At 38.0% G+C, this 15,828-nt stretch overlaps 1 protein-coding gene across 2 annotated transcripts in view; it reads right to left on the reverse strand.

Moving 5' to 3' along the window:
• Nucleotides 1-5,435: 5,435 nt before the first annotated feature.
• DDX60 (DExD/H-box helicase 60) overlaps nt 5,436-15,828 on the reverse strand; it is a 90,918-nt gene continuing 80,525 nt past the window's right edge. For both annotated transcript variants that reach the window (XM_082402083.1, XM_082402082.1), the window contains 2 exons: nt 14,660-14,722; nt 5,436-13,021 (listed from right to left, as the gene is read on the reverse strand). In XM_082402083.1, the coding sequence (XP_082258209.1) occupies nt 12,922-13,021; nt 14,660-14,722 (163 nt within the window). In that variant the 3' untranslated portion in view covers nt 5,436-12,921. The remainder of the gene's footprint in view (nt 13,022-14,659; nt 14,723-15,828) is intronic.

Consider the following 15,828-nt stretch of genomic DNA (forward strand, 5'->3'; position numbering starts at 1 on the left):
CCAAAACCAGACAAAGAAACCACAAGAAAAGAAAATTTCAGACCAATATCCTTGATGAACAGAGATAAAAAATCCTCAACAAAATGTCAGCAAACCAAATACAATTCAATAAAGGACTGCACACCACGATCAAGTGGAATTTATCCCACGGATGCAAGGATGGTTCAATATCCACACATCAATCAATGTGATAAACCACATTAACAAAACAAGGATAGAAATCATATGATCATCTCAAACGAAAGGAACTACATAATGCTCTGACTGAACAAATCAAACTGCCTATTTTCAAAGTGCATTTTACTTTCAAATTAAAGGTAAAGAGTTCCTGGCTAACTCAGTCTGCAGAATAGCACCAATATGATGAAAGATGCCCAGTTTTAGCCAAGCTGTCAGCTGTGGTCAATGTTTTATATTAGTGAATTTTAACAGCAGTTGTGAGAGCTTGAAGAGTGCAAAGGATTAAATATCACTCTAGATTGGGTTGGGGGAGGTGGAGAAATCATACAAATGTTTAAAAATGTTTGAAGCTGCAATGATTAAATAAAGGAACACATCAATTTGGAGCCACTGGGGAAAAAAATCATATGATCATCTCAATAGATGCAGAAAAAGCATCTGGCAAAATTCAAAATCCATTGTGACATAAACTCCCACAAAGTGGGTATAGAGGGGATATACCACAACATAATAAAGGCCATATATGACAAACCTACAGCTAACATCATAAGAGTGACAAGTTAAAAGCTTTTTCTCTAAGATCAGGAACAAGACAAAGAGGCTCACACTTGTCACTTCAACACAGTCTAGGAGATAAAAGTCATCCAAATTGGAAAGTGACAAGTACAACTCACTAATTGCAGATGACATAATACTATATAGAAAACCCTAAAGACCCCACCAAAAACCATTACAACTAGTAAATGAATTCAGTAAAGTTGCAGGGTACAAAATTAATATACAGAACCAAACCAAAGTCATTAGAACTAGTAAATGAATTCACTGAAGTTGCAGGGTACAAAGTTAATATACAGAAATCTGTTGATTTTTATATACCAATAATGAACTTTCAGAAAAATAAATGAAGAAAACAATCTCATTTATAATTGCGAAAAGAATAAAATACCTAGGAGTAAACTGAACCAAGGGGGTGAATGACTTGTATCCTGAAAACTATGACACTAATGAAAGAAACTTAAGACTACACAAATAAATAGAAAGATATACCATGCTCAAAGATTGGAAGAATTAATATTGTTAAAATGTCCATGCTATTGAAAGTAATCTAGAGATTGAATCTACAAAACAAAACAAAAAATGTCAAAGGCATTTTTCACAGAACTACAAAAGACAATTCTAAAATTTGTATGGAACCACAGAAGACCCCAAATAGCCAAAACAATCTAAATAAAGGAAAATTAAGCTTCGCTTGGTCATGCTCCCTGATTTCAAACTATACTACAAAGTTATAGTAACCAAAACTGTATGCTACAGGTGCAAAAGTATACACATAGATCAATGGCACAGAATGGAGAGCCCAGAAATAAACCCGTACTCATATGGTCAATCTTTGACAAACGAACCAAGAATACGCAATGGGGAAAAGTCAATCTCTTCAATAAATGGTGTTGGGAAAACTGGACAGCTACATGCAAAAGAATGAAACTGGACTACTTTCTCACACCAAATACAAAAATACATTCAAAATGGATTAAAGACTTAAATGTAAAACTTGAAACCAGAAAACTCCTAGAAGAAAATATAGGCAGTACACGCTCTGACATCAGTCTTAGCAATATTTTCTTTGGGTCTCTCTCCTCAGGCAAGGGAAACAAAAGCAAAAGTAAACAAATGGGACTTCATCAAACTAAAAGGTTTTTCACAGTGAAGGAATCCATCAACAAGACAGAAAACCCAGGCTACTGAATAGGAGAAGATACAGGTAGACCCTGTTTTATTGCACTTTGCTTTGTTGCACTTTGAAGATCTTGCATTTTTTACAAATTTGTGGCAACCAGCAAGTCTATAGCCATTTTTCTTACATTTGCTCATTTTATGACTCTGTGTCACATTTTCCTAATGCTCAAAATATTTTCACTCTTCTACCAGCAGAAAGAGTATGACTCACTGAAGGCTCAGATCACGGCTAGCATTTTTTTTAGCAATAAAGTATTTTTAACTGAGGTATTTACATTGTTATTTTAGACATAATGTTATTTCAAACTTAATAGACTACAGCATAGTGTAAACATAACTTTTTACTCATTATGAAATCAAAAAAATATGTGACTTGCTTTACTTTGATATTCACTTTATTACATTGGCCTGGAACTGAACCTTCAATAGCTCAGAGGTATGCTTGTATTTGCAAATGATATATCCCATAAAGGATATGTAAAATACGTACATCCCAAGATACATAAAAAAACTCACACAACACAAAATTAAAAGAACAAACAATCTGATTAAAAAGGGGACAGAGGATCTGAATAGACATTTTTCCAAAGAAGACATATAGATGGCCAACAGACACATGAAAAGATGCTCAACATCACTAGTCACCAGGGAAATGCAAATCAAAACCACAATGAGATATCACCTCACACCTGTCAGAATGGCTATCATAAAAAGTCAAGAAATAACTTGGCAAAGATGTGGAGAAAAGGGAGGAGTTACACACTGTCTGTGGGAAAGTAAATCAGTGCAGACACTATGGAAAACAGTACTGCAAGACATACTTTTGTGTTTTCCCCTTTCCAATAGGTCCAAAAAAGGAAAAGATCATCTGGTGGGACAGTACACAGAGAAGTGCTATTTGACGTGGGCTTTAAAGCATGGCTAAGATATAGATAAAGAGGAGGGAAACTCAGAGCCAAATAATTGGTCTTAAAAAGAGGAAAATACAAACCGTATACTGGAGGACCTTCTGTGAACTCGTTTAGTTTGGCCAGATCATGAAAGATATAACGTGTTGACAAAGCGTAGACAATATGGCTCCAAAGATAGTTTGATGCCAGATTGTAGAGGAAGGAGATAAAAGCAGAGCTCTGATTAGCTCCACCTCACACTGCCTTGTTCATACCCACTGATGCCAGGTTGGGGGAGGCTGGATGCCCTGATGACACAGTGGGGAAGCACAGCAGTGATGAGGCCCCCCTCACGCTGCTTGGACGTATGGGAGGCATGAGGAAACCCAGATAATCCACTGCCGTGTCATCCCTCATGTCTCAACGTCCTTATTCTTGTTTTTGAGATATGGCCAGGGCTTGTTGTTGCCAAGAAGAAAGACCTAGGAGACACGGGGCTGCTCTGTCTTGAATTTTTATTAAAAGAATGAAATGTTTGGACGTGTTGGGAAAAGTTAGATTTTGTATTTTTCACGTGAATCCATAACTGGGACAAGAGAAAGCTTCACTTCTTCAACTGACTGTTATGATTTCATAATTTCTGCCCCGTTCAGGAAGTCTCCTGGCAGGTGGGCAAGGCTTCCATAGCCCGAGAGTTTTCTGAAAGCCAGCTTTTGCTTCTCTCAATAGCCTTTCTTGATCCTGTTTTATGTCTTCCTATTGAATGAAGGCTCACTCTATCATATTTATGGATATCACACGTGGTAAAATCCCTAGTACGTTGAGTGCTTATTAGGAAAAGTGCTGTCTAATCAACATAGTTGATATAAAACCAAATTAGCTCTTGTTACTTACATGGGTATGCCAAGATGAACCCAACTCTAACTTCGTACTTGATAGATCGATCGGTCGTGCTTGCACCACACATCCCCGTGAGGCTGAGTTGATAACAAGCCTTTATCGTAGCTTAGAAACCTGGAAACCAAAGAATGCAGACTCTGTGTTTGCAGTGACCTGCCCTCTGGATACATCTCTACATAGGTGCTTAGTCCCCTAGGAAGGAATGAACGCTCATGCCCTGGCCCTGGCTGGTTTTGTGCAAGTCGCATGTGCAGTTAGTGAACACTGAAGTTGAAATAAAACTCTGTTTAACAAATGGTATATTTAGTTGGCATCGTTGTGTATTTTGCTAGATTCCTATAATAAATACTTCATATGTTTATGTTTTCTCCTCGTAGCTTCTGAGTCACAAGTTGCCACAGTCATCAAGTCTGGCTTCTCTCCTTAGTCTTCACAGCTTCCAATATTTTTCCATCAAAGAAACTGCCACACTACTTTCAGGACTTGTTGTGGAATGAAATGGAGAATATAAAGCATAAGGAAAATAGAAGACTTGTGGGAGTATTTCCAAGGTACACTGCAAAGGGAGTGTGTGTGTGTGTGTGTGTGTGTGTGTGTGTGTGTGTGTGTGTGTGAACCTGAGGACAGGTCAATAGCCTTCACCAATCTGAATAAGAGAGAGAAAGTGGACTGAAAAGAAAATGAAGAGTGTCAGGGACCTATGAGACTACACAGAAAAGCCAACACTCACACCATTGGAGTCTCAGAAGGAGAGGGAAAACGAGTGGGGCTGAAAAGATATTTAAAGAAATAATGGTGACATATGATCCAGCAATCCCACTCCTGGGCCTATATCCAGACAAAATTCTAATTCAAAAAGATACAGACACCCTTATGTTTATAGCAGCACTATTCACAATAGCCAAGACATGGAAAAAACCTAAATGTCCATTGACAGATAAATGCATAAAGAAGATGTGGTACATATATAATGGAATATTACTCAGCCATAAAAAAGAATGAAATAACGCCATTTGCAGCAACAGGGATGGACCTAGAGATTATCATACTAAGTGAAATAAGTCAGAAAGAGAAAGACAAATACCATATGATATCACTTATATGTGGAATCTAAAATACAACACAAATGAACTTCTCTATGAAACAGAAACGGACTCACAGACATAGAGAACAGACTTGTGGTTGCCAAGGGGGAGAGGGTGGGGGAGGGAAGGACTGGGAGTGTGGGATTAGCAGATGCAAACTATTACACTTAGAATGGATATAAACAACAAGGTCCTACTGTAGAGCACAGGGAACTATATTCAATATCCTGTGATAAACCATAATGGAAAAGAATATGAAAAAGAATGTATGTACATGTATAACTGAATCACTTTGCTGTACAGCAGAAATTAACACAACATTGTAAATCAACTATACTTCAATAAAAAAATTTTTTAAAGAAATAATGGCTGAAAACTTCCCAAATTTAGCAAAAGACATGAACCTACAGAGTAAAAAAGCTAAATAAACCCCAAATAAAGACCATACAATGAAAACATCATAACTAAACTTGTGAAAACTAAAGACAAAGAAAAAATCCTGAAAACAGACAGAGAGAATCACCACATAACTCACAGCGCACACCAACTCAAGTGCCCGTGGATTTCTCATCTGAAGCCGTGGTGGCCAGAAGTGGCCCAACGTTTTTCAAGAACTGAAATTTTTTTTTAATTGATTGATTGATTGATTGATTGATTGATTGATTGTTGTGTTGGGTCTTCATTTCTTGTGCGAGGGCTTTCTCTAGTTGTGGCAAGCGGGGGCCACCCTTCATTGCGGTGCGCAGGCCTCTCACTATTGTGGCCTCTCTTGTTGCGGAGCACAGGCTCCACACATGCAGGCTCAGTAATTGTGGCTCACGGGCCTAGTTGCTCCACGGCATGTGGGATCCTCCCAGACCAGGGCTCGAACCCGTGTCCCCTGCACTGGCAAGCAGATTCTCAACCACTGCGCCACCAGGGAAGTCCCATCAAGAACTGAAATTTTTAAAAACCTGTCAAATAAATTTTATATCCAGTGAAAATATTCTTTAGGATTGAAGAGGAAGTAAAAACTGTCCATTCAAGGAAAATGACCAGAATTCATCACTAGCAAACCTACCCTCCAAGAATGGGTAAAGGAAGTTCTCTAACAGAAAGGAAAGTATTACAAAAGGAAGCTTGAGCCTTCAGAAAAGAAAAAAGAAAATCAAAATGGGTAAAAAGAAAGAAAAATATCATAGAATATTCTTCTCATGAGCTGCTTAACTCATATTTGATGGTTGAAGTAAAAATGTTAATGTCATCTGATGTGACGCTCAATGTATGTTGAGAGAATACTTACATACAATTATATTTTAAAAGCGGGAAGGGTAAAGGGACCTACGTAGCAGTAAGGTGGTAAAACCTCAGTACCAGCAGACTGGGACCAGCTACAGTTGCACGTTGCCACCACTAAGAAAACTGTACAAAGTGACATACTCAAAAACACTGTAAATAAATCAACAGGGAATCCAACAATTTTCAGGTAATTCACAGGAAGGCAAGAAAAGAGAAACAGAAGAACAAGAAACAGAGGAAGCATGAACATTAATAGCAGCTTTAATTCCAAGAGCCCAGAACTGGAACCAAGCCAGTGTCCTTTAATGGGTTGAATGGGGTTCACCAACTGTGGTACATCCAGACTGTGGAACCGTACTCGGCAATAAGAAATAGCACAATACGGATAACATGCAGCAACTTGGATCCGTCTCAAGCGGATTACGCTGCATGAAAAAGGCCAATCTCAAGGGTTCCATACTGTATGATTCTATTTCTATGGGGTTTGAAATGACAACAGGACAGAAATAGAGAATAACTAGTGGTTGGCAGAGGTTAGGGACGGGAAGGTGGAGAGCAGTGGGAGGGATGTGACATCGGGTGGGAAGGGGAGGGGGGAGGGGGTTGACAGTGAGGAGCTGGTTGTGGCTATACAGGGGCAGGAGGAGGGTTCTTTGTGGGGATGGACTCTTCTGTATCCTGCCTGCGGTGGTGGATGCACAAACCTACACATGCAGTAAAATTGCACAGAACTAAATGCTCACACACAAACGCATGCACGTAAAACTGATGAAATAAGAATAATGGATTATATTTGAATCAATTTCCTGGTTCTGATACTGTACCAATCAGAACTGTACCTGGTTCTGATACTATACCGATGCACGCATCTACCATTTAGGAAACTGGGTCAAGTCTACATGGGATCGCCCTGTATTATATTTTTTCACTATCATTTGTATTTGATACATAATTTACATATAACATTATATTAGTTTCAGGTACACAACATAATGGTTCAATACTTGTATATATTGTGAAATGATCACCACATTGTCTAGGTAACATCCATCACCAAACATCATTACACATTTTTTTGGTGATAGAAACATTTAAGATTTACTCTCAGCAACTTTCAAATACAGTTGATCCTTGAACAACATGGGTTTGAACTGCACAGGTCCACTTATACTTGGATTTTTTTTCAATAAATACACGTTCGGCCCTCTGAATTCTCAGGAGCTGTGTCCACAGGTTCAACCAACCATGGATCGTGTGTCGTGATTACTATCCACACGTGGCTGAATCTGCAGATGCAGGGTCTGTGGATACAAAGGACCCACTATGGGACATGAGCATCGAGGATTTTGGTATCTGCAGAGGGTCCTGGAACCAGTTCTCCACAGATACCATGGGACAACTGTATACAATACAGTATTATTACCTATATTCACCATGCCATACATTACACCACATGACTTATTTTATAACTGAAAGTTTGTACTTTGGACCCCCTTCACCTGTTGTGTCCACTCCTCACCTCCCACCTCTGGCAACTACCAATCTCTTCTCTACATCTATGAGTTCAGTTTTTTTGTTTTTTTAGATTCCACATAAGAGATCATACAGGCTTTGTCTTTCTCTGTCGATTTAGCTCACTTAGCATAATGCCTTCAAGGTCCATCTATGTTGTCATAAACAGCAAGGTTTCACTCTTTTTTCTGGCTGAATTTTATATATATATATATATATATGTGTGTGTGTATATATATATTTATATATATATATATATAATGTGTATATATATATATATATTTTTTTTTAAATCTATTCGGCCATCAATGTACACTAGTTGTTTTTATGTCTTGGCTATCGTCAATAATGCTTCAATGAAGATGGGGGTGCATACATCTTTGAGTTAGCATTTTCATGTCTTTCAGATAAACACCCACAAGTGGGATTGCTGGATCATATGGTAGCTGTAATTTTAATTTTTTGAGGAATCTCCCTACTGTTTTCCATAGTGGCAGCACCAGTTTCCAATCCCATCAACAACAGTGCATAAGGGTTCCCTTTTCTCCACATTCTTGCCAATACTTCTTATCTCTTGTCTTTTTGATGATGGCCATTCTGACAGGTGTGAGATGATATCTCATTGAGGTTTTGATTTAGATTTCCCTAATGATTATGGATGTTAAGCATGCTTTCATGTGTTTTTTGGCTGTTTGTATGTCTTCTTTGGGAAAATGTCTATTCAGACCCTCTGCCCATTTTTCAATCAAGTACTTGGGGGTTTTTGTGTGAGTTCTTTACGTATTTTTTATATTAACCCCTTATCAGATATATGATCTGCAAATATTTACTCCCATTCAGTAAGTTGCCTTTTCATTTTGTTGATGGCTGCCTTTGCTGTGCAGAAGCTTTTTAGTTTGACATAATCCCACTTGTTGATTTTACTTTTGTTGCTTTTGCTTTTAATGTCAGATTCAACATATCATTAACAAAAGCTATGTCAAGGAGCTTACCCCAATGTTTTCTTCAAGGAGTTTTATGGTTTCAGGATTTATGTTCAAGTCTTTAATCCTTTTTAATTTTTATATGTAGTGCAGGATAGTGGTCCAGTTTTCCAAGCACCATTTATTGAAGAGACTGTCCTTTCATATGGCATATTCTTGCCTCCTCTGTTGTAAATTAGTTGACCATACATGCATAGGTTTATTATTTCTTATAATACCATAAGCATCTACAATTTTCTCAAAATAAAAATTTTTGATAAATGGCTCTTCCAGAAAACCCTTTATAGACCCATTGCAAATATGATTTTCCCTCTCTTGGGAAAAAGGTGGGAATAAATTATAGTGGGAATGATGATTTTCCAGTAATCTCACCAAGGTCTTTATACATGTTTCTCAGAAAAATTTCACCTCAATACAACAAATGGAACATAAAGCATTTTGTTTTCGGAGTTCCTATGTAAATTCATTCTTCATAAGTTGCTCCAAGTTACTCTTTGAAGTTGTTGCTAAAAATCAAAAAGGAAGCTACCCATTAGACCCACCTGGAAGAGGTTATGTGTAACTCCTCCTTGCAAGAGAATACCACATTACAAGAAAAAATTTTACTCTCCTCCTAAAAATTAGGAAGTCAGATTGGCTCAGTCATATGGAAAAAATCTTCATGTCTCCATCAGACTTATGAAACTACAAGTAAGGAGTGGAAACCCATGTAACAATATATTAATACTGTGTACCATTGTGTTTTAGTTTTGTTTTGCTTTTTTATTGGAATATAATTGCTTTACAATGTTGTATTAGTTTCTGCTGTACAATGAAGTGAATCAGCTATATGTATACCTATATCCCCTCCCTCTTGGACCTCACTCCCATCCTCACCCATCCCACCCATCTATGTCATCAGAGAACCTAGCTGAGCTCCCTGTGCTATACTGCAGGTTCCCACTGGCTACCTATTTTACACATGGTAGTGTATTTATGTCAAACCTAATCTCCCAATTCATCCCACCCTCCCCTTACCCCCGTGTCCACATGTCCATTCTCTACATCTACGTCTCTATTCCTGCCCTACAAATAGGTTCATCTGTACCATCTTCCTAGGTTCCACATATATGCATTAATATACAATATTTGTTTTTCTCTTTCTGGCTTACTTCACTCTGTATGACAGACTGTAGGGTCCATCCACATCTCTACAAATAACCCTATTTCATTCCTTTTTATGGCTGAGTAATATTCCATTGTATATATGTACCACATATTCTTTACCCATTCATCTATTGTTGGACATTTAGGTTGTTTCCATATGCTGGCTATTGTAAATAGTGCTGCAATGAACATTTACAATGTGCATGTGTCTTTTAGAATTATGATTTTCTCATGATATATGCCCAGTAGTGGGATTGCTGGGTCATATGGTAGTTCTATTTTTAGTTTTTTAAGGAACCTCCATACTGTTCTCCATAGTGGCTGCATCAATTTACATTCCCACCAACAGTATAAAAGGGTTCCCTTTTCTCCAGACCTTCTGCAGCATTTATTGTTTGTAGATTTTTTTGATGATGGCCATTCTGACTGGTGTGAGGTGATACCTCATTGTAGTTTTGATTTGCATTTCTCTAATTAGTGATGTTGAGCATCTTTTCATGTGCCTCTTGGCCATCTGTATGTCTTCTTTGGAGAAATGTCTATTTAGGTCTTCTGCCTATTTTTTAATTGGGTTGTTTGTTTTTTTGATATTGAGCTCCATGAGCTGTTTGTATATTTTGGAGATTAACCCTTTGTCCGATGCTTTGTTTGCAAATATTTTCTCCCATTCTGAGGATTGTCTTTTTGTCTTGTTTATGGTTTCCTTTGCTGTGCAAAAGCTTTGAAGTTTAATTTGGTCCCATTTGTTTATTTTTGTTTTTATTTTCATTATTCTAGGAGTTGGGTCAAAAAAGATCTTGCCGTGGTTTATCTCAAAGTGTGTTTTCCTCTAAGAGTATTAGAGTGTCCAGTCTTAGGTCTTTAATCCATTTTGAGTTTATTTTTTGTGTATGGTATTAGGTAGTGTTATAATTTCATTCTTTTACATGTAGCTGTCCAATTTCCCCAGCACCACTTATTGAAGAGGCTGTCTTTTCTCCATTGTATGTTTTTGCCTTCTTTGTCATAAATTAGGTGACCACAGGTGTGTGGGTTTATCTCTGGGCTTTCTACCTTGTACCATTGATCTATATTTGTTTTTGTTTCGGTACCATACTGTCTTCATTACTGTAGCTTTGTAGTACAGTTTGAAGGTGGGGAGCCTGATTCCTCCAGCTCCGTTTTTCTTTCTCAAGATTGCTTTGGGTATTCGGGGTCTTTCATGTTTCCATACAAATTGTAAAATTTTTTGCTCTAATTCTGTGAAGAATGCCATTGGTAGTTCGATAGGGATTGCACTGAATCTGTAGATTGCTTTGGGTAGTACAGTCATTTTCACAATATTGATTCCTCCAAACCAAGAACATGGTATATTTCTCCATCTGTTTATGTCATCTTTGATTTCTTTCATCAGTGTTTTATAGTTTCCTGAGTACAAGTCTTTTGCCTCCTTAGGTAGGTTTATTCTTAGGTATTTTATTCTTTTTGTTGTGGTGGTAAATGGGATTGTTTCCTTAATTTCTCATTCTGAATTTTCATTGTTACTGTATAGGAATGCCAGAGATTTCTGTGCATCAATTTTGTATCCTGCAAGCTTATCAAATTCATTGATTAGTTCTAGTAGTTTTCTGGTGGCATCTTTATGATTTTCTATGTATAGTATCAGGTCATCTGCAAACAGTGGCAGTTTTACTTCTTCTTTTCCAATTTGTATTCCTTTTATTTCTTTTTCTTCTCTGATTGCCGTGGCTAGAACTTGAAAAACTATATTGAATTAAGAGTGGCGAGAGTGGACATCCTTGTCTTGTTCCTGATCTTAGTGGAAATGCTTTCAGTTTTTCACCATTGATGTTTGCTGTGGGTTTGTCATATCTGACCTTTATTATGTTGAGGTAGGTTCCCTCTATTCCCATTTTCTGGAGAGTTTTCATAATAAATGGGTGTTGTATTTTGTCAAAAGCTTTTTTTGCATCTATTGAGATGATCATATGGCTTTTATTCTTTAATTTGTTAATATGGTGTATCACACTGATTGATTTGCATATATTGAAGAACCCTCTTATTCCTGGGATAAATCCCACTCAATCATGGTGTGTGATCCTTTTAATGTGTTGTTGGATCCTGTTTGGTAGAGATTAAGGGGCAGTAAAAACACTGCTTTGGTTTCTAAATGTCTGGGTGTTCAGAAATTGTTGTAGTGCAAGTTTTAAAATAATGAAAATCGGTTTCACCAAAGAAAGGAGGGACCCTTAACATGGCACATGCAAGGATGGGTCAGTTCCAGGGAAAAGAGTATTCTTCTATCTCCAGACAAAATGAACCACAGGGGTTTTCTAAGCTGATGTAATCTATGTATAAATAATGCCATACAAGGGATCATCTTTCAGTAAGACATCTTGATAGCAGGAGAGAGCAGACCTTGCTCTGAGGAAAAAATGCTCTGTTCAAGTTTAGGGTCTAAAATAGGTTCTAGAATGATAATCTGAGGTGAGGCTGGGGCAGGAAAGTGACCATATATGAACTATGTTCCATAAAATGCAAATGTGTATGCAAGAGGATGGAAAGACGCGTGGATTTAACACAAAGAGACCAACGGTAAATAGGTTAAACCCATTTTATTTGTTTGTGGTTTTTCAGTTACTTACATAGAATTAAAATCAAGCCAAATCATCAGCTATGTTTTATTTAAAGCACCATGGAATTTATACCAAAACTCCCATCATGTTTTATAAAAAGTAGTTTAAGTTCACTAAAAGGTACTCTTCCAACAGCCATATCTAAGTCATGGAATCACATTTAAATAAATTAGAGAGAATATATTTCAGTGTCAGGATACTGTAATCATTTATTCTAGCCTTAATAGACTTTTTACAAATTATAACATTGAGGAGAAAATTGTTGAGAATGCAATATTTGTTTACGTCTCACAGAGCAAACATTGTTCTTCAGTCTCATACAAAATCCTTGCATTTCTCAATCAATCTACAAACTAGCTGAGACATAACCATTGTTACTAAATGATACAAAGAAGCCAAGGTTTAGCGATACTAAGTGATTCATCCAAGGATGCTCACAGGAGAGCAGGGCAAGTTTGATCAGAACCCTGACTCCAAACTGCTTCCCTTTCTACTTCATCATATATGTACTCCCAACAAAAAGCATGAGAATCATAAAATATGACTTTAAAAATGCCCAAGGCAATCTTTTAATTACTTCGGATAGACTTCGTTTTCAAATGCTATTAAATTTTTCAAAAAAGGTTTCACTCAGTTGTTCAAATGCTAAGACCACGTTGTCCTCTTCATTTTCACATAGTTCATGCAAAGAAACACTGTAAATGGAAATACAGATACACATAAAACTCACCCATTCTACTGAGAGTCGGTATCATAAGAAGGGCTTTCCCCAGGGAGGCAGAGCTAAGTAAATCCCACTAGATGATGAAATGTGAGCAAAATGAGGAAAAGAATCATAAGGAACATATTTATCTCAAAAACAAAAAACAAAAATCACCTTGTCAATGAATCAATCAATCAAGACAATCACCATGCAGCTCCTCTCCCTGTATTTTACCAAGAGGATTTTAATGGCCACCAAGTCCCATGTAACCAGATCCCTCCTCCCTTCAATAATAGCAGCACAAATCCCCTTCTTTTACCCCACATTTTTTTTTAATGGAGTCATTTTGTGGGGTTTTTTTTTCAGTATATACTTAAACCCACAGGCAACTACCTCTACAAAAAGCAAAACAATCCTCCCTATACCTAGATGTATGAGAAAATGAAGAAAACAGGGTATAATAAACAAAATAATGGCCTACAAAGATATCCATGTCCTAATCCCTAGAAATTTATAAATCCTTAGGTTACATGGCAAAGGAGAATTAAGGCTGTAAATGGAATTGAAGTTGCTAATTGGCTGACCTTGAGGTGGGGAAATTAACCTGGATTATCTGGGTGGCCCACTGTTGTCACAAAGGTCATTCTAAGTGGAAGACAGGGGGCAGGAGAGAGTGAATGTCAGAGTGACCTGATATAAGTATCTGCCCCCCAATGCTGGCTTTGAAGACAGAAGGGGCCAAAATCAAAGCATCTAGAAGCTGGAAAAGACCATCAAATAGATTGTCCCAGAGGCTCCAGAAAGGAATGCAGCCTTGAGAACACCTTGATTTCAGCCCAGTGAGACCCATTTTCGACCTCTGACCTCCAGAACTGTAAGACACTAAAGTTGTGTTGGTTTAAACACTACGTTTGTGGTCATTTGTTACAGCAGCAATAAGGAACTGATACACAGGTGACGAGAATGGAGAGAAGAAATCCAAGAATGGACAGTGCAGCTGGGCTCATCAAGGACCGGGAACAGTCAGGACCTGACCTTTCATCAGCCTTTTGTAACCTGTACCTGCCTTGATTCCACTAGAGGTCCAGTTTTTCCCTGGTGTCTTCATTGACCTACCACAAAGAATGACCAGCTCTGTACCCACAATACTGAATTTCCTCCTAGTTACAGACTCACAATTGTGACTCCTGGACACTTCCTCCTGAACAATATTCAAGAGATATAATGTGACGCATACCATCTAACTCACTGGTTTTTGTCCTCAGTCCCCGGATCTCAGCCTCACGCCTATGTTTTTATGTATCACTAACTAAAATGGAAACCTTGGTTGTGGAAACTGAGAACGTGAGGGTCTAGGGATTCTTGAAGCTTTGGGATACTGCTGCCTGTTGGTCTAAAGTGCCTGGGCTGAGGCTCTGGTCTAGGTGAAAGTTCATAGATTTTGGAATTAGTTCTATTATAGAAACAATGCAACAGAGAGTTGAGGAGAAGGTCTGCAAAGTCTCTGGGGAGTTGAAATGCTTGGCACCTAAGAGGCTCAGGGGCACCTTTAAGTATGAGCTCAACATTTTTCAAATTACCATTAAATTATTAGAAAATCTGAAAGCAATATTTCAAATGTATAACATACCTGATAGATTGAATGGTGAGCCAAAAATCTTTCAACAACTGATAAGCAGCTCCTTCATTCATCCTAAACAAAACAACATTTTGAAAATTAATGGTATAAAAACATTAAAGAATTTATTTCATATTGAAATGTTGGATTGGTCATTAATGGATTACTTTTGTCTGTCAAGATGTATTTACTAAAATCATTTCTGCCACAGACTCCCAGATGATTTAATCTGTGAGAATGACAATTATGAACTCCAGTCACAAGTTCACAACCAGAGGTAATCAATGAACATGGGAGGCTGACCTTCTAGGAGAAACCCAAGTCGCAAAGTCAAGATCAGGAGCGTGGATGGGGCCAGAGGGTCAAAGAGAAGAACGAAGTGAATTACTCACTGGTGTCACAACTACTTTATTCACAGTAATGAGTCCTATTGTCAAAAATGATCAGTGGGCTTCCCTGGTGGCACAGTGGTTGAGGGTCTGCCTGACAATGCAGGGAACGTGGGTTCGAGCCCTGGTCTGGGAGGATCCCACATGCCGCAGAGCGACTGGGCCCGTGAGCCACAGTTACTGAGCCTGCGCGTCTGGAGCCTGTGCTCCGCAACGAGAGAGGCCGCGATGGTAAGAGGCCCGTGCACCGCGATGAAGAGTGGCCCCCGCTCGCCACAACTAGAGAAAGCCCTCGCACAGAAACGAAGACCCAACACAGCCATAAATTAATTAATTAATTAATTTAAAAAAAAGATCAGTATTTCTCAAGAGGGTCAGAAGTTCTAAATACTTGAATTCAATAAAGATTGCTCAAAATGTATTTAAAATGCACATTGAATTCCCGATGGTGTGACAGAATCCCCCTCCCCCAACACACCCATACACATGTCCATGTGCTCAGTGACTGAGCCAATTTCTCCATTCCCAGTAAATCCCTGCACACTGTTTTTGAAAATGGTTTCCCTGCCAAAGAGTTAAAACAACTGTCATAGTCTCAGTCCTCAGATGTGTGAACTATATTCTTTTCATATACTTCTCTCAGACAATGCAGAGCATGGCATTATTTGTTATTGTTATCCATTTTTAAAATATATGATAATCAATAAATAGTACTAAATAAAAAACGTATCTGTGAACATGTGCAAATATTGATAAGTGTAGTGTAAATCTTTATGTCAAGTGAGTCAGCCT

Source organism: Balaenoptera borealis (genome assembly GCF_965194805.1).
Source record: "Balaenoptera borealis genome assembly, chromosome: 8".
In the NCBI taxonomy this organism is placed as follows: Eukaryota; Metazoa; Chordata; class Mammalia; order Artiodactyla; family Balaenopteridae; genus Balaenoptera; species Balaenoptera borealis.